Source organism: Gobio gobio (assembly GCF_949357685.1).
Source record: "Gobio gobio genome assembly, chromosome: 24".
Lineage (NCBI taxonomy): Eukaryota > Metazoa > Chordata > Actinopteri > Cypriniformes > Gobionidae > Gobio > Gobio gobio.
In genome coordinates this window covers 1020294-1045752 of record NC_137120.1, presented here as the reverse complement: position 1 = coordinate 1045752, position 25459 = coordinate 1020294, and the positions used below count along the sequence as shown (strand labels likewise).

Below are 25459 nucleotides of genomic sequence, written 5' to 3'. Positions count from 1 at the left end.
CATGCCAAAAAAACACATATTTTACCCCCAAATGTGATTTTTACTGGGGAAGCCCCCCTGAAACGCCATTGGGCTTGTTTTGAGTAGCAATTGGGTGGGTTTTGTTGTGAAAACCTGGCAACCCTGGGCAGCGAAACACACACACACACACACACACACACACACCAGGCTTGTTCGAGATGCACCGGTGCTGCGCAGACCGAAAAAAACCCCGCATGAGTGAATCAAAAGCATAAGGAGTGTGTGCTCTCGCTGGACTGGTTATCATACGGCGATCGGTCTCCGCTGCGAACAAGCCTTCCATCAACAATGCAAACATTGCGTTACTATTGATTCTCATGGCTTTACGATCCTACATCGCAATCAAAACACAACGAAAACACAGCGAATCCAACGCATTCATGCAGTTCGCCGTCATTTTTATAGACGGAGATTACAAACGAGCAGCAGCTGTTAGCTCCATTAGCTGCTATTTCAAACATGGCGGATCTCCAGTTTGTGTTGGTCTTGTTGACTCCGCCCCCAGCGCCTGACGGAATCGGTTCTTACTTCTAGCCCTGTTCTAGCCCAGCAATGTTCTGGTGCTACTTAAGAACCACTTCTCCTGGCTCGGAGCCGGAGCTTTGGGTGTGGAAACACAAAGAACCGATTTGAAACTAGGCTCTGGCTCCGATCTAGCTCTAGCTCTGCCTTGGTGGAAAAGGGGTCCCTGTAGCCCAAGACTGGTTTCCCACTGAAGCTAAGCAGGGCTGAGTCTGGTTAGTACCTGGATGGGAGACCAAACTGGGAAAACTAGGCTTCTGCTGGTAGAGGTGTTAGTGAGGCCAGTAGGGGGCGCTCACCCTGTGATGTGTGTGGGTCCTAACGCCCCAGTGATGGGGACACTATACTGTCAAAGAGCACCGTGAACACTTCGGCTGCCCCCCCGCAGGACACGCCCACTCGCGATATTCCATTATTATCCAAAATTCTATTATGGAATCTTATGAGGGCGCCTACTCTAGCCTGTTAGTCCTCTAAAATGTTATATAATATTGAGGAAATACAGAAATTATTTAGAAACGCACAACAGCAGCTACATATAGAAAATGCAAACAAAAAAAGTTTTTTTTCATACCATTGCTTTGGCGCCCCCTATGCGCCGCATATAGCACATACCCACTTTTTTGCGCCACTGGTGACAGTCATACATGTTCTTGAGCAGCAAATCAGCCTGAAGGATCATGTGACACTGAAGACAGGAGTAATGATGCTGAAAATTCAATAAATTACCCTACTATACAGCGATCAGGCATAACATTATGACCGGTGAAGTGAATAACACAGCAAGTGCCAAAAGCTTGGTACCATACCGATGTAAAACTAAACCTAAAGAGCACAGAGGGTTAGATCATAATCATATTTCACAGTCCGTGCTGTATTTCTGATTGAGCGTGAGACTGGTGTGTTCAGTGTCTGTGTGTGTGAATGCTCCTCAGGCGTTCGACATGCAGCGCGACCTTCAGATCACGCCCCGGCGTCTGGAGTACACGCGGGAGAAGGAGGGCGAGCTCTTCTCCTCTCTCATGGCCATCGCCAACCGCAAGCAGGAGGAGATGAAGGAGATGATCGTGGAGACGCTCGCCAGCATGAAGGAGCAGCTGCTGGAGGACGCCGCCAACCTGCACTTCACAGGTCAGAGGTCAAGACACTCCTGCACTTCACAGGTCAGAGGTCAAGACCTATTAGTTTTAATAGTCGTCAAACGCCATCACACACACGCCATCACACACACACGCCATCACACACGCCATCACACACACGCCATATCACACACGCCATCACACACACGCCATCACACACGTCATCACACACGTCGTCACACACACGCCATCACACACGCCATCACACACGCCATCACACACGCCATCACACACGCCATCACACACGCATCACACACGTCATCACACACACCATCACACACGCTATCACACACGCCATCACACACGCCATCACACACACGCCATCACACACGCCATCACACACGTCATCACACGCAATCACACGCCATCACACGCTATCACACGCCATCACACACGTCATCACACATGCCATATCACACACGCCATCACACACGCCATCACACACACGTCATCACACGCAGTCACACACGCAGTCACACACGCAATCACACACGCCATCACACACACGCCATCACACACACGCAATCACACACACACCATCACACACACGCAATCACACACGCCATCACACACGCTATCACACGCCATCACACACGCTATCACATGCCCTCACACACACGCCATCACACACGTCATCACACGCCATCACACGTAATCACACACGCCATCACACACGTCATCACACGCCATCACACACGCCATCACACACGCCATCACACGCAATCACACACGCCATCACACACACACGTCACACACGCAATCACACACGCCATCACACACACGCCATCACACACACGCAATCACACACACACCATCACACACACGCAATCACACACGCCATCACACACGCTATCACATGCCCTCACACACACGCCATCACACACGTCATCACACGCCATCACACGTAATCACACACGCCATCACACACGTCATCACACGCCATCACACACGCTATCACACGCCATCACACACACGCCATCACACACGTCATCACACAGCATCACACACAATCACACACGCCATCACACGCAATCACACGCCATCACACGTCATCACACAGCATCACACACAACCACACACGCCATCACACACGTCATCACACGCAATCACACGCCATCACACGCTATCACACGCCATCACACACGTCATCACACATGCCATATCACACACGCCATCACACACGCCATCACACACACGTCATCACACGCAGTCACACACGCAGTCACACACGCAATCACACACGCCATCACACACACGCCATCACACACACGCAATCACACACACACCATCACACACACGCAATCACACACGCCATCACACACGCTATCACACGCCATCACACACGCTATCACATGCCCTCACACACACGCCATCACACACGTCATCACACGCCATCACACGTAATCACACACGCCATCACACACGTCATCACACGCCATCACACACGTCATCACACACGCCATCACACGCAATCACACACGCCATCACACACACACGTCATCACACGCAATCACACACCATCACACACACGTCATCACACGCCATCACACGCTATCACACGCCATCACACATACGTCATCACACGCAATCACAGACACCATCACACATGCTATAATAACGCCATCACACACACGCCATCACACGTCATCACACACACACACACACACACACACACACACACACACACACACACACACTATCACACGTCATCACACACACGCTATCACACATCATCACACACACACACACCATCACGTCATCACACACACCATCACTCTCCATTACACGTCATCACAAACACGCTATCACACGCCATCACACACGCTATCACATGGCATCACACACACGTCATCACACACACGCTATCACACGTCATCACACACACACCATCACACGCCATCACACTCGTCATCACACACACGCTAACACACATCATCACACACATGCCATCACACAAGTCATCACACACACGCTATCACACGTCAACACACGCTATCACACGCCATCACACACACGTCATCACACGCCATCACACACGTCATCACACACACGCTATCACACATCATCACACACACGCCATCACACACGTCATCACACACACGCTATCACACGTCATCACACACGCTATCACACGCCATCACACACACGTCATCACACGCAATCACACACGCCATCACACACACACCATCACTCTCCATTACACGTCATCACAAACACGCTCACACACGCTATCACACGGCATCACACACGCTATCACACGCCATCACACACGCTATCACACGTCATCACACACGCTATCACACGCCATCACACACACGTCATCACACGCTATCACACGCCATCACACACACCATCACACGCAATCACACACGCCATCACACACACACCATCACTCTCCATTACACGTCATCACAAACACGCTCACACACGCTATCACACGCCATCACACACGCTATCACACGCCATCACACACGCTATCACACGGCATCACACACACGCCATCACACGGCATCACACACACGGCATCACTCACACGTCATCACACGGCATCACACACACGCCATCACACACACGCTATCACACGCCATCACACACACGTCATCACACACACGCCATCACACACACGCTATCACACGCCATCACACACACGTCATCACACACACGCCATCACACACACGCTATCACACGCCGTCACACACACGCCATCACACACACGCCATCACACACACGTCATCACACACACGTCATCACACACACGCTATCACACGCCATCACACACGCCATCACACACACGCTATCACACGCCGTCACACACATGCTATCACACGCCATCACACACACGCCATCACACACACGCCATCACACACACGCCATCACACACACGCCATCACACACACGCTATCACACACACGCTATCACACGGCATCACACACGGCATCACACACACGCCATCACACACACGCCATCACACACACGCCATCACACACACGCCATCACACACACGCCATCACACAGCATCACACACACGCCATCACACGCAATCAAACACCATCACACACGCCATCACACGCACGCCATCACACACACGCCATCACACACACGCCATCACACACACGCCATCACACACACGCTATCACACACACGCTATCACACGGCATCACACACGGCATCACACACACGCCATCACACACACGCCATCACACACACGCCATCACACACACGCCATCACACACACGCCATCACACAGCATCACACACACGCCATCACACGCAATCAAACACCATCACACACGCCATCACACGCACGCCATCACATACGTCATCACACGCAATCACACACGCCATCACACACGCCATCACACACGCCATCACACACGCCATCACACACGCCATCACACACGCCATCACACACACCTCATCACACGGCATCACACACGCCATCACACTCACCATCACACACACACCATCACACACACGCCATCACACACGCCATCACACACACGCCATCACACACACGCTATCACACGCCATCACACACGTCATCACACACACGTCATCACACACACGCCATCACACACACGCTATCACACACACGCTATCACACGTCATCACACACACACCATCACACACACGCCATCACACACACGCTATCACACGTCATCACACACGCCATCACACACACGTCATCACACACACACCATCACACACACGCCATCACACACACGCTATCACACGTCATCACACACGCCATCACACACACGTCATCACACACACGCCATCACACACACGCTATCACACGCCATCACACACACGTCATCACACACACACATGGATTGGGCCTTAGCTATTCACATTTTTAAAGTTGTGCATTATTGTTAATTTAGTTTTTTTCTTGAATTTTTATGTTCTTTTAATCAGTTTTCACTCTATCATTGTTAGTTTTTGTATTTATTTTAAAAATTACATTTAAAGTTTTAAATCATTGCTAATTTGTTTTTTTTTATTTTTATGTTGTTTATTGTTTTAAGGACTCTATTTTAAGTACCTTAAACTCTATAATTGGTGATTTAGATTAGTTTTTCATTTGAGCAATTTAATTTTAAAAGTTGTAAATTATAGTTAATTTAGTTTTTCTTCAGTTTATTTGAGTTTAGTTTTCTTCAGTTGCTCATGATGTCATGATCTGATGCTCTGAGACACTGAGAGCAGAAAGAGAAACTTCCCCTTTACTAGCGTGTGTACGTGTGTGTGTGTGTGTGTGTGGTGATCTACTGCGGTCAAACGTGACTGTGTGTGTGTGTGTGTGTGTGTGTGTGTGTGAGAGAGAGAGAGAGAGTGTGTGTGTGTGTGTGTGTGTGTGTGGTGATCTACTGCGGTCAAACGTGACTGTGTGTGTGTGTGTGTGTGTGTGGTGATCTACTGCGGTCAAATGTGACTGTGTGTGTGTGTGTGTGAGGGGGAAATCCACTGGTTGCCCTATTATTGTGTGTTTGAGGACATTCATTAGAGTTAATGGGAGTCACGTGACTGTCCTGTTGCCATAGCAGCAGAAAGCAAAAGTGAAGCTGACTGGTTTATCTGTGTGTGTGTGTGTGTGTGTGTGTGTGTGTGTGTGTGTGTGTGTGTGTGTGTGTGTGTGTGTGTGTGTGTGTGTGTGGCAGACATCATCATGACGTCGAACTCTGAGCCCATGAGCTCTAAGGACATCAAGGTGTGCATCAGTCAGATCCAGGATCTGATCGTGATCCGACTGAACCAGGCGGTGGCCAATAAGCTGACCAGCTCCGTGGATTACCTGAGGGAGAGCTTCGTGGGGACGCTGGAGAGATGCCTGGGCAGCCTGGAGAAGTCCACAGCTGAGGCCTGCTCTCACAACGTCACCTCCAACCACCTCAAGCAGGTACACACACACACACACACACACACACACACACACACACACACACATACACAAACACTAACACACACACACATACACACACACACACTCTCACACACACACACACACACACACACACACACACACACACACACACACACACACACACACACACACACACACACACACACACACACACACACACACACATACACAAACACTAACACACACACACATACACACACACACACTCTCACACACACACACACACACACACGTTTGTTTTTGTGAAATGTGAGGACATTCCATAGGCGTAATGGTTTTTATACCGTACAAACCGTATTTTCTATCCCCTTACACTGACCCTAAACCTACCCATCACACACACACACACACACACACACACAGTCACGTTTGACCGCAGTAGATCACCACACACACACACACACACACACTGCCCCTGCCCCTAAACCTACCCATCACACACACACACACACACACACACACACACACACACACACACACAGTCACGTTTGACCGCAGTAGATCACCACACACACACACACACACACACTGCCCCTGCCCCTAAACCTACCCATCACACACACACACACACACACACACACACACACACAGTCACGTTTGACCGCAGTAGATCACCACACACACACACACACACACTGCCCCTGCCCCTAAACCCACCCATCACACACACACACACACACACACACAGTCACGTTTGACCGCAGTAGATCACCACACACACACACACACACACTGCCCCTGCCCCTAAACCTACCCATCACACACACACACACACACACACACACACACACACACACACACACACACACAGTCACGTTTGACCGCAGTAGATCACCACACACACACACACACACACTGCCCCTGCCCCTAAACCTACCCATCACACACACACACACACACACACACTGCACACTACTTTCTGTAAAAAAAACTCATTCTGTGATTTATAAGCATTTTGAAAAGTGAGGACATGGGGAACGTCCTCATATTTCACCCTCTTTTTGTAATACCCATGTCATTATACACATTTGTGTCCTGATATTTCACAAAAACATGCCCACACACCCACACACACACACACACACACTCACACTCACTCACTCACACACTCACACACACACTCACACACACACACACACACACACACACACACACACACACACACACACACTGCCCCTGCCCCTAAACCTACCCATCACACACACACACACACACACACACACAAACACACACACTCTCTCACACACACACACACACACACACACACCTCAGGTCGTCATTCTGCTCCTCCTCATCATGTGTTTAGTTAGACTCGGCCTGTGATGATTCAGTGTTTGATCTGTTAAAGCCCCAGTTCACTAAAACTCCAGCACTGAGATTAACCCTCGAGGTTTATTCTGCCGGTTCCAGAGCGAGTTCATGCACACGCGTGTGCAGCTCATGATGTCAGCCGTGTAGATGCTGCGCTTCACTGAATCTGGTGTGTGTGTGTGTGTGTGTGCAGATCCTGAACGCGGCGTATCACGTGGAGGTGACGTTCCACTCGGGCTCCTCCGTCACGCGCCTCTTCTGGGAGCAGATCAAACAGGTACGTTACCCATAATGCCCTGCGCTGGCGGGCGTGGTCCGGCCGCTCATGTGTGTGTGTGTGTGTGTGTCCTCAGATCATCCACCGGATCTCGTGGGTCAATCCGCCGTCCGTCACAGCGGAGTGGAAGCGGAAGGTCGCGCAGGACGCCATCGAAAGCCTGAGCGCCGCCAAACTGGCCAAGAGCATCTGCTCCCAGTTCAGGACACGCCTCAACAGCTCCCATGAGGCCTTCGCCGCCTCGCTCAGACAGGTCACACACACTCCTGTTTATGATGATATATTATATTTACACTGATCAGGCATAACATTATGACCATTATATTGTGTTGGTCCCCCTGACCTGTCTCTAATGGACTCCACTAAACCCCTGAAGGTGTGCTGTGGTATCTGTGGTTATAATGTTATGCAGGGGCACAACTACCCAGTGCCAGAGGGGTATGCAGCAACAATTTTGCCCCCCCCATAACAAATAGGCTAGTTATTAATATGCTAATAACAAACATAAAAATAAACATTTGTTTGAAAGTAATTAAAGAGGAGATCATGAGTTAAGCAATATCATACGAGCAAGAGTGCTGTTCTCCAGAGTAGCCGATATCAGCACGATTGCAAAATGCCATATTCATTTTATACAACAGTTCAATAAACAACAAGTTGTCATTTTTTACAGTTTTGCTCTATTTTTCCAACAAAAATAGATTCAAACAAAGTATATGTTTCGTTCTCGAATAATTCACCGTTAATGAAGAGGTTAGAACAGTTGAATGAGTCTAGAATCCACTCACACCGCAAAATACTGGCTGTTTATAGTTTCATAGGCCTGGAATAATTTCATATTTCTATAATTAAAATTGTATATTTAGAACATTATTTAGGCAATTGTAATGACAGTGTAAGTGGATTTTTTCTTGATACTGATTTCATTTAATTCTTATAACAGCCATATAGTGTATCGTGGTAAATAGTGTAATTACTTAAAAAGATGGTCATCAATATGTTACGCTACTTTATTAGAGGTGTGCCCTAAAAAGTGAGCATGCACATTTAAGAACACCAAGGAAAGAGCGCGATCTTTTCGTTTGTTTGGATACTTCAAACACAAGTTTGCACTGTTTGGTTTATCTGTTTACATGTTAATAACGTGTGTTTTGTCCGACTCATAGCGCACATGATTTACCATATAAGTGCGCATTCTTAACCTGCGCTCTGGGGTCACGGAAAAATAGCAAATCACACGCCGAGGACGTGCGCTATATAAAAACCTGCATCGTTTTTGTGGTAAATCACGCGCCAAGGACGCGCGTTTTGCTGTCAAATCGCACGCTTTTGACGTGCCTGCGCAATCAAACGCCGCCCAAGAGTATATGAACACTTCGGCTGCCCCCCCGCAGGACACGCCCACTCACGATATTCCATTATTATCCAAAATTCTATTATGGAGTCTTATGAGGGCGCCTACTCTAGCCTGTTAGTCCTCTAAAATGTTATATAATATTGAGGAAATACAGAAATTATTTAGAAACGCACAACAGCAGCTACATATAGAAAATACAAACAAAAAACTTTTTTTTTCATACCATTGCTTTGGCGCCCCCTATGCGCCGCATATAGCGCACTGCACCACTGTTGTTATGCATCATATGATGATATGCTGTATTGTGTGTGTGTGTGTGTGTGTGTGTGTGTGTGTGCAGCTGGAGGAGGGCCACACTGGGCGTCTGGAGCGCACTGAAGACCTCTGGCTGCGGGTCAGGAAGGATCACGCGCCGCGACTCGCACGCCTGTCGCTGGAGAGCCGATCGCTGCGAGACATCCTGCTGCACGGTGTGTGTGTGTGTGTGTGTGTGTGTGTGTGTGTGTGTGTGTGTGTGTGTGTGTGTGTGATGGGTAGGTTTAGGGGCAGGGGCAGTGTGTGTGTGTGTGTGTGTGTGTGTGTGTGATGGGTAGGTTTAGGGGCAGGGGCAGTGTGTGTGTGTGTGTGTGTGTGTGTGTGTGTGTGTGTGTGTGATGGGTAGGTTTAGGGGCAGTGTAGGGGGATAGAAAATACAGTATGTACGGTATAAAAACCATTACGCCTATGGAACACCCCATAAAACATGAAAACCCAACGTGTGTGTGTGTGTGTGTGTGTGTGTGTGTGTGTGTGTGTGTGTGTGTGTGTGTGTGTGTGTGTGTGTGTGTGTGTGTGTGTGTGAGTGTGTGTGTGAGTGTGAGTGTGAGTGTGAGTGTGAGTGTGAGTGTGAGTGTGAGTGTGAGTGTGTGTGTGTGTGATGGGTAGGTTTAGGGGCAGGGGCAGTGTGTGAGTGTGAGTGTGAGTGTGTGTGTGTGAGTGTGAGTGTGAGTGTGAGTGTGTGAGTGTGAGTGTGAGTGTGTGTGATGGGTAGGTTTAGGGGCAGGGGCAGTGTGTGAGTGTGAGTGTGAGTGTGTGTGTGTGAGTGTGAGTGTGAGTGTGTGAGTGTGAGTGTGAGTGTGAGTGTGAGTGTGAGTGTGAGTGTGAGTGTGAGTGTGTGTGATGGGTAGGTTTAGGGGCAGGGGCAGTGTGTGTGTGTGTGTGTGTGTGTGTGTGTGTGTGTGTGTGTGTGTGTGTGTGTGTGTGTGTGTGTGTGATGGGTAGGTTTAGGGGCAGGGGCAGTGTGTGAGTGTGAGTGTGAGTGTGAGTGTGAGTGTGAGTGTGAGTGTGAGTGTGAGTGTGAGTGTGAGTGTGAGTGTGTGTGTGTGTGTGTGTGTGTGTGTGAGAGAGTGTGAGAGCTCAGTCTGACCCCTCTCTCTCCCCTCAGGGAAGCCGAAGCTGGGCCGTGAGCTGGGCCGGGGTCAGTATGGGGTCGTGTATCTGTGTGACAGCTGGGGTGGGCGGCACCCGTGCGCGCTCAAGTCTGTGGTTCCTCCGGACGATAAGCACTGGAACGACCTGGCGCTGGAGTTCCACTACACACGGTAACAGCACAGCGCCCCCTGCTGCACTGGAGACACAGCGCGACATCTTACCCACAATCCACTGCATCATCAGCTCATACATGCAAACATCTGTTAAGTACTGTAGAGTTATAATACATTTGGTAGTATTACTATTCATTTTATTAATCATAAAATTTTAATTGTATTTATTTTATAATAAAATAATAATAGTTCTTATTATTATTAATAATAAAAATTGATAGTACTTGTTTTTATCAATTGTGATTTTTATTAATTTATTTTTAATTTGTATTAATTTTATTTAATAAAAAAAATATTAGTTATTATTTCTTATTGATTTAATGATTATATTATTGCAATTATTAAAGGATTAGTTCACTTTTAAATAAACTTTTGCTGATAGTTTCCTCACCCTCATGTCATCCAAGATGTCCATGTCTTTCTTTCTGCAGTCGAAAAGAAATGAAGGTTTTGGATGAAAACAGTCCAGGGTTTTTCTCCATATAATGGACTTCAATGGGCTCCAAACGGGTCAAGGTCCAAATGACAGTTTCAGTGCAGCTTTAAACGACCCCAGATGATGAATAAGGGTCTGATCTAGACAAACCATCAGCTTCTGAGAGAAACCCAGCAGTATTTATGCTATTATTTTACCTCTTATCAGACGAGCGTGATCATCTCTGAGCTCAGACATAACTTCAGCTAAGTGAGGTCAAATACGATCAGGGTCATACATGTATTCGTAGATGCCTCATTAGCGCCTGCACGGATCAGTAGAATGAGGCATCTACGTATACATCTATAACCACGCTCGTATTTGACCTCACTTAGCGGAAGTTATGTCTGAGCTCAGAGATGATCACGCTCGTCTGATAAGAGGTAAAATAATATCATAAATACTGCTGGGTTTCTCTCAGAAGCTGATGGTTTGTCTAGATCAGACCCTTATTCATCATCTGGTGTCGTTTAAAGCTGCACTGAAACTGTCATTTGGACCTTGACCCGTTTGGAGCCCATTGAAGTCCATTATATGGAGAAAAACCCTGGACTGTTTTCATCCAAAACCTTCATTTCTTTTCGACTGCAGAAAGAAAGACATGGACATCTTGGATGACATGAGGGTGAGGAAACTATCAGCAAAAGTTTATTTAAAAGTGAACTAATCCTTTAATAATTGTGATTGTATTATTTCTTATTGTGACGATTAGTTGATGATGTAATAAGGTAGCTGTTGGTGTTGAGTGAAGCCTGTCTGTCTGTCTGCCTGTCTGTCTGTCAGGTCTCTGCCCAAACACGAGCGGCTGGTCAATCTTCACGGGTCGGTCATCGATCACACGTACGGCGGCGGATCCAGCATCGCAGTTCTGCTGATCATGGAGCGACTGCACAGAGATCTCTACACAGGGCTGAAGGTACAGACACACTTCTGACTGTCTGTCTGACTGTCTGTCTGTCCATCCGTCTGTCTGTCTCTGTCTGACCGTCTGTCTGTCTGTCCGTCCTTGTGTCTGTCTGTGTCTGTCTCTCTGTCTGTCTGTCTCTGTCTGACCGTCTGTATGTCTGTCTGTCTGTCTGTCCGTCCTTCTGTCTTTCTGTCTGTCTGTCCGTCCATCTGTCTTGACTGTCCGTCTGTCTGTCTGCCTCTCTGACCGTCTGCCTCTCTGTCCGTCTGTCTGCCTCTCTGTCTCTGTCTGACCGTCTGCCTCTTTGTCTGTCTATCTGACTGTCTGTCTGACCGTCTGCCTCTCTGTCTGTCTGCCTCTCTGTCTCTATCTGACCATCTGTCTGTCTATCTGTCTGTCTGACCGTCTGTGTGTCTATCTGACCGTCTGTCTGTGGTTCTGTCTGTCTGCGTGTCTGTGGTTCTGTCTGTCTGCGTGTCTGTTTTTCTGTCTGTGGTTCTGTCTGTCTGCGTGTCTGTTGTTCTGTCTGTGGTTCTAACCTTCTGTCTGCGTGTCTGTGGTTCTGTCTGTGGTTCTGTCTGTTGTTCTGTTTGTGGTTCTGTCTGCGTGTCTGTTGTTCTGTCTGTGGTTCTCTCTGTATGTCTGTGGTTCTGTCTGTCTGCATATCTGTGGTTCTGTCTGCATGTCTGTGGTTCTGTCTGCATGTCTGTGGTTCTGTCTGCGTGTCTGTGGTTCTGTCTGCCTGCGTGTCTGTGGTTCTGTCAGTGGTTCTGTCTGTGGTTCTGTCTGCGTGTCTGTGGTTCTGTCTGCGTGTCTTTTGTTCTGTTTGGGGTTCTGTCTGCGTGTCTGTTGTTCTGTCTGTGGTTCTGTCTGCGTATCTGTGGTTCTGTCTGCGTGTCTGGTTCTGTCTGCATGTCTGTGGTTCTGTCTGCATGTCTGTGGTTCTGTCTGCGTGTCTGTGGTTCTGTCTGTCTGTGTGTCTTTTGTTCTGTTTGTGGTTCTGTCTGCGTGTCTGTTGTTCTGTCTGTGGTTCTGTCTGCATGTCTGTGGTTCTGTCTGCGTGTCTGTGGTTCTGTCTGCATGTCTGTGGTTCTGTCTGCGTGTCTGTGGTTCTGTCTGCCTGCGTGTCTGTGGTTCTGTCTGCCTGCGTGTCTGTTGTTCTGACTGTCTGCGTGTCTGTTGTTCCGTCTGTGGTTCTGTCTGGATGTCTGTGGTTCTGTCTGTGGTTCTGTCTGCGTGTCTGTTGTTCTGTCTGTGGTTCTGTCTGCGTGTCTGTTGTTCTGTCTGTTGTTCTGTCTGTGGTTCTGTCTGCGTGTCTGTTGTTCTGTCTGTGGTTCTGTCTGGATGTCTGTGGTTCTGTCTGTGGTTCTGTCTGCGTGTCTGTTGTTCTGTCTGCGTGTCTGTTGTTCTGACTGTCTGCGTGTCTGTTGTTCCGTCTGTGGTTCTGTCTGCATGTCTGTGGTTCTGTCTGCGTGTCTGGTTCTGTCTGCATGTCTGTGGTTCTGTCTGCATGTCTGTGGTTCTGTCTGCGTGTCTGTGGTTCTGTCTGCGTATCTGTGGTTCTGTCTGCGTGTCTGGTTCTGTCTGCATGTCTGTGGTTCTGTCTGCGTGTCTGAGGTTCTGTCTGCGTGTCTGTTGTTCTGTCTGCGTGTCTGGTTCTGTCTGCATGTCTGTGGTTCTGTCTGCATGTCTGTGGTTCTGTCTGCATGTCTGTGGTTCTGTCTGCGTGTCTGTGGTTCTGTCTGCGTGTCTGTGGTTCTGTCTGCGTGTCTGGTTCTGTCTGCATGTCTGTGGTTCTGTCTGCGTGTCTGTGGTTCTGTTTGCATGTCTGTGGTTCTGACCGTCTGTCTCTCTGTCTGTCTGTGGTTCTGTCTGTCTGCGTGTCTGACCGTCTGTCTCTCTGTCTGTCTGCGTGTCTGTGGTTCTGACCGTCTGTCTCTCTGTCTGTCTGTGGTTCTGTCTCTCTGTCTGTCTGTGGTTCTGACCGTCTGTCTCTCTGTCTGTCTGTGGTTCTGTCTGTGGTTCTGACCGTCTGTCTCTCTCAGGCCGGTCTGTCTATGAAGGAGCGTCTGCAGATTGCTCTGGATGTGGTGGAGGGGATCCGGTTCCTGCACGGTCAGGGTCTCCTGCACAGAGACATCAAGCTGAAGAACGTTCTGGTGAGGAGCCGCGTCTGATTCGGGTCGGTTCTCTGTGACGAGCTTCATAACGCTGGGTTTGTTCTTCTGTGCAGCTGGACAAACAGAACCGGGCCAAGATCACCGACCTGGGCTTCTGCAAACCCGAGGCCATGATGTCCGGCAGCATCGTCGGGACGCCCATCCACATGGCACCAGAGCTCTTCACAGGTCAGAACCAATCCCTCTTCAGAACCAATCCCTCTTCAGAACCAGTCCCTCTTCAGAACCAATCCCTCTTCAGAACCAATCCCTCTTCAGAACCAGTCCCTCTTCACAACCAGTCCCTCTTAAGAACCAATCCCTCATCAGAACCAATCCCTCTTCAGAACCAATCCCTCTTCAGAACCAGTCCCTCTTCAGAACCAATCCCTCTTCAGAACCAATCCCTCTTCAGAACCTCTTCAGAACCAATCCCTCTTCAGAACCAATCATCTGTTAGAATATCAAACTCACTCCAATGACTACACATAGTGAGTCATTTGAGTCCATTCAGTGAGTCATTTGAGTACATTCATTGAATTGTTTGAGTCCATTCAGTGAGTCGTTTGAGTCCATTCAGTGGGTCATTTGAGTCCATTCAGTGAGTCATTTGAGTCCATTCATTGAATAGTTTGAGTCCATTCAGTGAGTCGTTTGAGTCCATTCAGTGGGTCATTTGAGTCCATTCAGTGAGTCATTTGAGTCCATTCATTGAATAGTTTGAGTCCATTCAGTGAATAGTTTGAGTCCATTCAGTGAGTCGTTTGAGTCCATTCAGTGAGTTGTTGGAGTCCAATCAGTGAGTCATTTGAGTCCATTCAGTGAATAATTTGAGTCCATTCAGTGAGTCATTTGAGTCCATTCAGTGAGTAATTTGAGTCCATTCATTGAATCGTTTGAGTCCATTCAGTGAGTCATTTGAGTCCATTCAGTGAGTCATTTGAGTCCATTCAGTGAGTCATTTGAGTCCATTCAGTGAGTCATTTGAGTCCATTCAGTGAGTCATTTGAGTCCATTCAGTGACTCATTTGAGTCCATTCATTGAATTGTTTGAGTCCATTCATTGAATCGTTTGAGTCCATTCAGTGAGTTGTTGGAGTCCATTCAGTGAGTCGTTTGAGTCCATTCAGTGAGTCATTTGAGTCCATTCAGTGAGTCATTTGAGTCCATTCAGTGAATCATTTGAGTCCATTCAGTGAGTTGTTTGAATCCATTCGGTGAGTCGTTTGAGTCCATTCATTGAATCGTTTGAGTCCATTCAGTGAGTCATTTGAGTCCATTCAGTGAGTCATTTGAGTCCATTCAGTGAGTAATTTGAGTCCATTCATTGAATCGTTTGAGTCCATTCAGTGAGTCATTTGAGTCCATTCAGTGAGTCATTTGAGTCCATTCAGTGAGTCATTTGAGTCCATTCAGTGAGTCATTTGAGTCCATTCAGTGAGTCATTTGAGTCCATTCAGTGACTCATTTGAGTCCATTCATTGAATTGTTTGAGTCCATTCATTGAATCGTTTGAGTCCATTCAGTGAGTTGTTGGAGTCCATTCAGTGAGTCGTTTGAGTCCATTCAGTGAGTCATTTGAGTCCATTCAGTGAGTCATTTGAGTCCATTCAGTGAATCATTTGAGTCCATTCAGTGAGTTGTTTGAATCCATTCGGTGAGTCGTTTGAGTCCATTCATTGAATCGTTTGAGTCCATTCAGTGAGTCATTTGAGTCCATTCAGTGAGTCATTTGAGTCAATTCAGTGAGTCATTTGAGTCAATTCAGTGAGTCATTTTAATCCATTCAGTGAGTCATTTGAGTCCATTCAGTGAGTCATTTGAGTCCATTCATTGAATTGTTTGAGTCCATTCAGTGAGTTGTTGGAGTCCATTCAGTGAGTCGTTTGAGTCCATTCAGTGAGTCATTTGAGTCCATTCAGTGAGTCAACTGAGTCAATTCATTGAGTCAATTGAGTCAATTCATTGAGTCAATTCAGTGAGTCATTTGAGTCCATTCATTGAATTGTTTGAGTCCATTCATTGAATCGTTTGAGTCCATTCAGTGAGTTGTTGGAGTCCATTCAGTGAGTCGTTTGAGTCCATTCAGTGAGTTGTTGGAGTCCATTCAGTGATTCATTTGAGTCCATTCAGTGATTCATTTGAGTCCATTCAGTGAGTCATTTGAGTCCATTCAGTGAGTCATTTGAGTCCATTCAGTGAGTCATTTGAGTCCATTCATTGAATTGTTTGAGTCAATTCAGTGAGTCATCTGAGTCTATTCAGTGAGTCATTTTAATCCATTCAGTGAGTCATTTGAGTCAATTCAGTGAGTCATTTGAATCCATTCAGTGAGTCATTTGAGTCCATTCAGTGAGTCATTTGAGTCCATTCATTGAATTGTTTGAGTCCATTCAATGAATCGTTTGAGTCCATTCAGTGAGTCGTTTGATTCCATTCAGTGAGTCGTTTGAGTCCATTCATTGAATTGTTTGAGTCCATTCATTGAATAGTTTGAGTCCATTCAGTGAGTTGTTGGAATCCATTCAGTGAGTCATTTGAGTCCATTCATTGAATTGTTTGAGTCAATTCAGTGAGTCATCTGAGTCTATTCAGTGAGTCATTTTAATCCATTCAGTGATTCATTTGAGTCAATTCAGTGAGTCATTTGAATCCATTCAGTGAGTCATTTGAGTCCATTCATTGAATTGTTTGAGTCCATTCAGTGAGTCGTTTGAGTCCATTCAGTGAGTTGTTGGAGTCCAATCAGTGAGTCGTTTGAGTCCATTCAGTGAATAATTTGAGTCCATTCAGTGAGTCATTTGAGTCCATTCAGTGAGTAATTTGAGTCCATTCATTGAATCGTTTGAGTCCATTCAGTGAGTAATTTGAGTCCATTCAGTGAGTCATTTGAGTCCATTCAGTGAGTCATTTGAGTCAATTCAGTGAGTCATTTGAGTCAATTCAGTGAGTCAACTGAGTCAATTCATTGAGTCAATTGAGTCAATTCATTGAGTCAATTGAGTCAATTCAGTGACTCATTTGAGTCCATTCAGTGACTCATTTGAGTCCATTCAGTGAGTCATTTGAGTCAATTCAGTGAGTAATTTGAGTCAATTCAGTGAGTCATTTTAATCCATTCAGTGAGTCATTTGAGTCCATTCAGTGAGTCATTTGAGTCAATTCATTGAGTCATTTGAGTCAATTCATTGAGTCAATTGAGTCAATTCATTGAGTCAATTGAGTCAATTCAGTGAGTCATTTGAGTCCATTCATTGAATTGTTTGAGTCCATTCATTGAATCGTTTGAGTCCATTCAGTGAGTTGTTGGAGTCCATTCAGTGAGTCGTTTGAGTCCATTCAGTGAGTTGTTGGAGTCCATTTAGTGATTCATTTGAGTCCATTCAGTGATTCATTTGAGTCCATTCAGTGAGTCATTTGAGTCCATTCAGTGAGTCATTTGAGTCCATTCATTGAATTGTTTGAGTCAATTCAGTGAGTCATCTGAGTCTATTCAGTGAGTCATTTTAATCCATTCAGTGAGTCATTTGAGTCAATTCAGTGAGTCATTTGAATCCATTCAGTGAGTCATTTGAGTCCATTCAGTGAGTCATTTGAGTCCGTTCATTGAATTGTTTGAGTCCATTCAATGAATCGTTTGAGTCCATTCAGTGAGTCGTTTGATTCCATTCAGTGAGTCGTTTGAGTCCATTCAGTGAGTCGTTTGAGTCCATTCAGTGAGTTGTTGGAATCCATTCAGTGAGTCATTTGAGTCCATTCATTGAATTGTTTGAGTCCATTCAGTGAGTCATCTGAGTCCATTCAGTGAGTCGTTTGAGTCCATTCATTGAATTGTTTGAGTCCATTCATTGAATAGTTTGAGTCCATTCAGTGAGTTGTTGGAGTCCATTCAGTGAGTCGTTTGAGTCCATTCAGTGAGTCGTTTGAGTCCATTCAGTGAGTTGTTGGAATCCATTCAGTGAGTCATTTGAGTCCATTCATTGAATTGTTTGAGTCCATTCAGTGAGTTGTTGGAATCCATTCAGTGAGTCATTTGAGTCCATTCATTGAATTGTTTGAGTCAATTCAGTGAGTCATCTGAGTCTATTCAGTGAGTCATTTTAATCCATTCAGTGAGTCATTTGAGTCAATTCAGTGAGTCATTTGAATCCATTCAGTGAGTCATTTGAGTCCATTCAGTGAGTCATTTGAGTCCATTCAGTGAATTCAATTCAATTCAATTCAAATTTATTTGTATAGCGCTTTTCACAATACACATATTTTCAAGGCAGCTTTACAGAAAGTGCATTTCATAGATGTACAGTAAAAATGTTAGAAAGACAATGTTAAAGAATAATGTTCAAAAAAGTTAATCAATCGTGTATTAATTTAGGCCATAACAACGCTGGCGTTGAGTCGTCTCTTCACAGGCGTCGAGTCGTCTCATCACAGGGGCATCTGAAGTCTCCATCAGAGGCTGATACAAACTGGAGCTGACGAACTATTTACCTCACGACTAGTGTCCCGAGATAACAACAGAAAAGCAGATGGGAAATAATTAGCGTAGCTGCTGTTCAGAATATTATATTAATGCTTTTGATCCGATTTAACTGTAGTATAAAAAGATAATTATAATGTGAATGCTTGGCTAAAGAGATGCGTCTTTAATCTAGTTTTAAACTGGGACAGCGAGTCTGAACCTCGAACAATATCAGGAAGACTATTCCAGAGTTTAGGAGCTAGATGTGAAAAAGCCCTCCCTCCTTTAGTGGACTTAGATATCCTAGGAATGACCAGAAGCCTCGAGTTTAGTGATCTTAAAGAGCGCGATGGATTGTAGGGCGATAGAAGATCCGTTAGATACACTGGAGCTAAACCATTTAGGGCTTTATAGGTCAGTAGCAATACTTTGTAATTGATACAGAACTTAACAGGTAACCAGTGTAGGGATGATAAAATTGGTGTTATATGATCATATTTTCTTGACCTAGTAAGAACTCTAGCAGCTGCGTTTTGGACTAACTGTAGCTTGTTTATTGATGATGCAGGACAACCAGCTAATAAAGCATTACAGTAATCTAGTCTCGAGGTCATGAATGCATGAACTAACTTTTCTGCATCAGAAATAGATAGCATGTTACGTAGCTTAGCAATGTTTCTAAGGTGGAAAAATGCCGTTCTTGTAACATATGAAATATGATTTTCGAAAGACAAGTTGCGGTCTAATATAACACCCAGGTCTCTTACTGTAGTGGATAAAGTGACAGGACATCCTTCTAAGTTAAAGTTGTATTGTGAGAGGTTTTGTGGGCAGTTTTTTGGACCAATAAGTAATACCTCCGTTTTATCTGAATTTAATAGCAGAAAATTACACGTCATCCAGTGTTTAATATCATCAACACATGCTGTCAGTTTAGATAATTTAGCGTTATCATCCGGTCGTGATGAAATATATAATTGAGTGTCATCAGCATAACAGTGGAAATTAATTCCATGTTTTCTTATAATATTACCAAGTGGCAGCATATATATTGAGAATAGCAGAGGGCCTAGCACGGATCCTTGCGGCACCCCATAGTCTACTGATGTTATCTTTGATTTTTCCCCATTTAGACAGACAAAATGGTAGCGGTCTGATAAATACGATCTAAACCAGTTTAATGCCTGTCCCTGAACACCAGTGTAATTTTGAAGTCGATCTAAGAGTAGTTTATGATCTATAGTATCAAACGCAGCACTAAGATCGAGTAGAACTAGTATTGAGATACAGCCTTGGTCAGAAGCTAGAAGTAAATCATTTGTGATTTTAACGAGTGCAGTTTCTGTGCTATGATGCGGCCTGAATCCTGATTGAAATTTTTCATAGATATCATTTTCTTGCAAGAAAGAGCACAATTGAGCAGACACAACTTTTTCTAGTATTTTAGACATGAATGGAAGATTTGAAATTGGTCTGTAATTTGCCAGGTTATTATGATCTAATTGTGGCTTCTTAATGAGAGGTTTTATGACTGCCAACTTGAATATTCTTGGAACATGACCTAAAGATAAAGACGAGTTAATAATATTGAGAAGAGGCTCTTCCACTACAGGTAACAACTCTTTCAGTAGTTTAGTGGGTATTGGATCTAATAAACATGTTGTTGGTTTAGATGCAATGATAAGTTTATTTAGCTCTTCCTGTCCTATGGTTGTAAAGCGGTGTAGTAGTTCTTGAGGGGCGATAATTGCGGTTGAATCATAAGACATCATTAAAGATTGTACATTTATAATTTTGTTTCTGATGCTTTCTATTTTCTCAGTGAAGAAATTCATAAAATCATTACTACTAAACTGTGACGGAATATTTTGCTTAGGCGATGCTTGTTTATTTGTTAGTCTAGCCACAGTGTTAAATAAAAACCTTGGATTATTTTGGTTATTTTCTATTATTTTGCGGAGATGTTCAGCCCTGGCTGCTTTTAGGGCCTTTTTATAACGTGACATACTTTCTTTCCACGCGATTCTAAAGACCTCTAAATTGGTTTGTTTACTTTACGCTCTAAGTTACGAGTTTCTCTCTTGATAACATGTGTAGCACTGTTGTACCATGGTGCTTTAGTTTTCTCTCTAACCTTTTTTAATCTAATTGGTGCTACAATTTCTAATGTGCTAGATAAAATGTTGCTCATACTGCTAGTCATTTCCTCTAGTTCATCTGCCTTGTTTAGGCAGCTGAGACAGATCAGGTAAGCTATTTGAGAATCTATCTATAGTGGTTGGAAGGATTGTTCTGCCTGGTCGATAACGTGGCGCAACATGACAGATTTCAGCAGTACGCAGTATGCAAGTTTCCATGTAATGGTCAGTGACATCATCACTTTGCGGTATAATATCTATATCGGTTGGGTTGGTTCCATGTGATATAATTAAATCTAGTGTGTGATTAAGACGATGAGTGGGACCAGTGACGTTTTGCTTAAGCCCAAAGGAGTTTAATAGATCTGTAAACGCAGCCCCTAACGCGTCATTTGTGTTATCTACGTGTATGTTAAAATCTCCAACAATTAATGCTTTATCGACGTTGACCAATAGATCTGAGAGAAAGTCTGCAAACTCTTTTAGGAAAGCAGCATAGGGCCCTGGAGGTCTATACACAGTAGCCAAGGCTAGAGATAATACAGATTTCTTTCTTACATCTAAGAGCGTAACATTTAGCACTAGTACTTCAAATGAATTAAACCTGTGACCTGTTTTCTGGGTAACATTAAGAATATCTCTATAGATTGTTGCAACACCGCCGCCACGACCAATCAGACGGGGCTCATGCTTATAACAGTATCCTGGCGGAGTAGACTCATTTAGACCGAAATAATCATTTGGCTTAAGCCAGGTTTCAGTAAGGCAAAGTACATCGAAACTATTATCTGTGACCATTTCATTTACAATAACCGCCTTAGGTGTGAGCGATCTAATGTTTAGAAGACCTAGTTTTAGAAATTGTTTTTGTTCACTAATATTGCGATTTTCTGGTTTAATCACAATTAGATTTTTCCTAGATCCTACAGTAGATTTAATGTTTGACCTCACTAAACGAGGAATAGACACAGTTTCTATATAATGTTCTACATTGGTACTTATGTCAATTAAGTTAGTACAAAATTGGTTTTGTTCACTAATATTGAGATTTTCTGGTTTAATCACAATTAGATTTTTCCTAGATCTTACAATAGATTTAATGTTTGACCTCACTAAACGAGGAATAGACACAGTTTCTATATAATGTTCTACACAGTTATGTTCAGACACAGTTTCTATATAATGTTCTACATTGGTACTTATGTCAATTAAGTTAGGACAGCAAATACTGTGATTTGGACTTTGACTTACTAGTCATTCATCAGTGAGTCATTTATCATTTTTAAATGATAAGAATTTAAAATTTTGATGAGCAATTTTTAATATCAGACCATGAAATATTGTATTTAGATGTGTATGAACAGTGCAGTGACGTGTGTGTGTGTGTGTGTGTGTGTGTGTGTGTGTGTGTCCTCAGGGAAGTACGATAACTCCGTGGACGTGTATGCCTTCGGGATCCTCTTCTGGTATCTCTGCAGCGGCTCCGTCAAACTCCCAGAAGCCTTTGAGAAGTGCTCCAGTAAAGACCAGCTGTGGACCAACGTCAAGAAAGGTGAGCGTCCTGCTGCAGTGCACTCTGGGTAAAGGTGAGCGTCCTGCTGCAGTGCACTCTGGGTAATGTGAGCGTCCTGCTGCAGTGCACTCTGGGTAATGTGAGCGTCCTGCTGCAGTGCACTCTGGGTAATGTGAGCGTCCTGCTGCAGTGCACTCTGGGTAATGTGAGCGTCCTGCTGCACTGCACTCTGGGTAATGTGAGCGTCCTGCTGCAGTGCACTCTGGGTAATGTGAGCGTCCTGCTGCACTGCACTCTGGGTAATGTGAGCGTCCTGCTGCACTGCACTCTGGGTAATGTGAGCGTCCTGCTGCAGTGCACTCTGGGTAAAGGTGAGAGTCCTGCTGCAGTGCACTCTGGGTAATGTGAGCGTCCTGCTGCAGTGCACTCTGGGTAATGTGAGCGTCCTGCTGCAGTGCACTCTGGGTAATGTGAGCGTCCTGCTGCAGTGCACTCTGGGTAATGTGGGCTGTGTGTTTCAGGCTCGCGGCCGGAGCGCCTGTCCTCGTTCGATGAGGAGTGCTGGCAGCTGATGGAGGCCTGCTGGAACGGGGACCCTTCCCAGAGGCCCCTGCTGGGAATCGTGCAGCCCAGCCTGCAAAGCATCATGGGCCGGCTGTGCCACACCCCCGACCAGAAGAGCGCCAACCTGGAGGACTCCAACTGAGAACAATGGACCAATGAGTGTCTGCCTATGAACATGATCCGCGTGTCCTATCCCGACCCGCCGTCAGATCTTTTACATGTAGTCGAGTGTGTGTTACAGACCAGCGCTGGTTTTTAGATGTGTTTAAACTGGTTTACATTATCCTGACATGACATTTTTTAATAAAATCATTTGGACCAATTCTGCTGTGTTGGATGACAGCGCTGATGGTGGAATTACAGCATTCTGTACTTTTAGCAAAACATTATTAAAGTGAGACTGTTTGTAAATGTTTCATAGGCTCATATTTTTCGTCTGTGTGGATTATAATTCATGAGTCATTCATTATTCAGATCAACAACTGTCGGCACATGAAAAAATACTTTAGTATATTATAGTAAAATTACTCTAGTAAATACTGTAGTGTTTTTGAACCATACTATAGTAAAGATACTACAGTAAACTGTAGTATATTATACAGTATTTACTACACTTTGTTAATTTACTATAGTACGGTTCAGAAACACTATAGTATTTACTAGAGTAATTTTACTATAATATACTAAAGTATTTTTTCATGTGGGGTTCCTCAGGTCATCAGTAGATGGCGCTCGTCACCTGCGCTTGTAATATTGTTGGTTTTAGCCCTTTTCAGCCACATAAGAATCCTCTTTAATTCAGTGTTACTTGCCGTTACTTTGTAATTATTATTACAGTTAAAATAGTTAAATATTACACAATTTTTTTCTAGTGGTTTTTAATATTTCCATGTGAGATATTTCAAATGTTTATTTCTTTTAATTTTGATGATTATAATTGACAATTAAGGAAAATCCCAAATTCAGTATCTCAGAAAATTAGAATATTACTTAAGACCAATACAAAGAAAGGATTTTTAGAAATGTTGCTGGGGCTGGTTTAGCCTGAATTACTGCAGCGATGCAGCATGAGGAGATCAGACTGAGGCGTGAGGAGATCAGTCTGAGGCGTGAGGAGATCAGACTGAGGCGTGAGGAGATCAGACTGAGGCGTGAGGAGATCAGTCTGAGGCATGAGGAGATCAGACTGAGGCGTGAGGAGATCAGACTGAGGCGTGAGGAGATCAGACTGAGGCATGAGGAGATCAGACTGAGGCGTGAGGAGATCAGACTGAGGCATGAGGAGATCAGACTGAGGCGTGAGGAGATCAGACTGAGGCGTGAGGAGATCAGACTGAGGCGTGAGGAGATCAGACTGAGGCGTGAGGAGATCAGACTGAGGCATGAGGAGATCAGACTGAGGCGTGAGGAGATCAGACTGAGGCGTGAGGAGATCAGACTGAGGCATGAGGAGATCAGACTGAGGCATGAGGAGATCAGACTGAGGCGTGAGGAGATCAGACTGAGGCATGTGGAGATCAGACTGAGGCATGAGGAGATCAGACTGAGGCATGAGGAGATCAGTCTGAGGCATGAGGAGATCAGACTGAGGCATGAGGAGATCAGTCTGAGGCATGAGGAGATCAGTCTGAGGCGTGAGGAGATCAGTCTGAGGCATGAGGAAATCAGTCTGAGGCATGAGGAGATCAGTCTGAGGCATGAGGAAATCAGTCTGAGGCATGAGGAGATCAGACTGAGGCGTGAGGAGATCAGACTGAGGCATGAGGAGATCAGACTGAGGCGTGAGGAGATCAGACTGAGGCATGAGGAGATCAGACTGAGGCGTGAGGAGATCAGGCTGAGGCATGAGGAGATCAGGCTGAGGCATGAGGAAATCAGTCTGAGGCGTGAGGAGATCAGTCTGAGGCGTGAGGAGATCAGTCTGAGGCGTGAGGAGATCAGGCTGAGGCATGAGGAAATCAGTCTGAGGCATGAGGAGATCAGTCTGAGGCGTGAGGAGATCAGTCTGAGGCGTGAGGAGATCAGGCTGAGGCGTGAGGAGATCAGACTGAGGCGTGAGGAGATCAGGCTGAGGCGTGAGGAGATCAGGCTGAGGCATGAGGAAATCAGTC

General features: G+C 45.3%; 1 protein-coding gene across 2 annotated transcripts in view; it reads left to right on the top strand.

Annotated features, from left to right (window-relative positions):
- dstyk (dual serine/threonine and tyrosine protein kinase) overlaps positions 1-23773 on the top strand; it is a 46863-nt gene extending 23090 nt beyond the window's left edge. The window contains exons 4-14 of one of the 2 annotated variants that reach the window (XM_079808458.1): positions 1479-1674; positions 6343-6581; positions 8110-8193; positions 8270-8446; positions 9891-10020; positions 10974-11130; positions 12392-12524; positions 14561-14674; positions 14749-14863; positions 22689-22823; positions 23306-23773. In XM_079808458.1, the coding sequence (XP_079664584.1) occupies positions 1479-1674; positions 6343-6581; positions 8110-8193; positions 8270-8446; positions 9891-10020; positions 10974-11130; positions 12392-12524; positions 14561-14674; positions 14749-14863; positions 22689-22823; positions 23306-23490 (1665 nt within the window). In that variant the 3' untranslated portion in view covers positions 23491-23773. The remainder of the gene's footprint in view (positions 1-1478; positions 1675-6342; positions 6582-8109; positions 8194-8269; positions 8447-9890; positions 10021-10973; positions 11131-12391; positions 12525-14560; positions 14675-14748; positions 14864-22688; positions 22824-23305) is intronic. The other variant, XM_079808459.1, reaches the window with a different exon arrangement.
- Positions 23774-25459: the final 1686 nt, after the last annotated feature.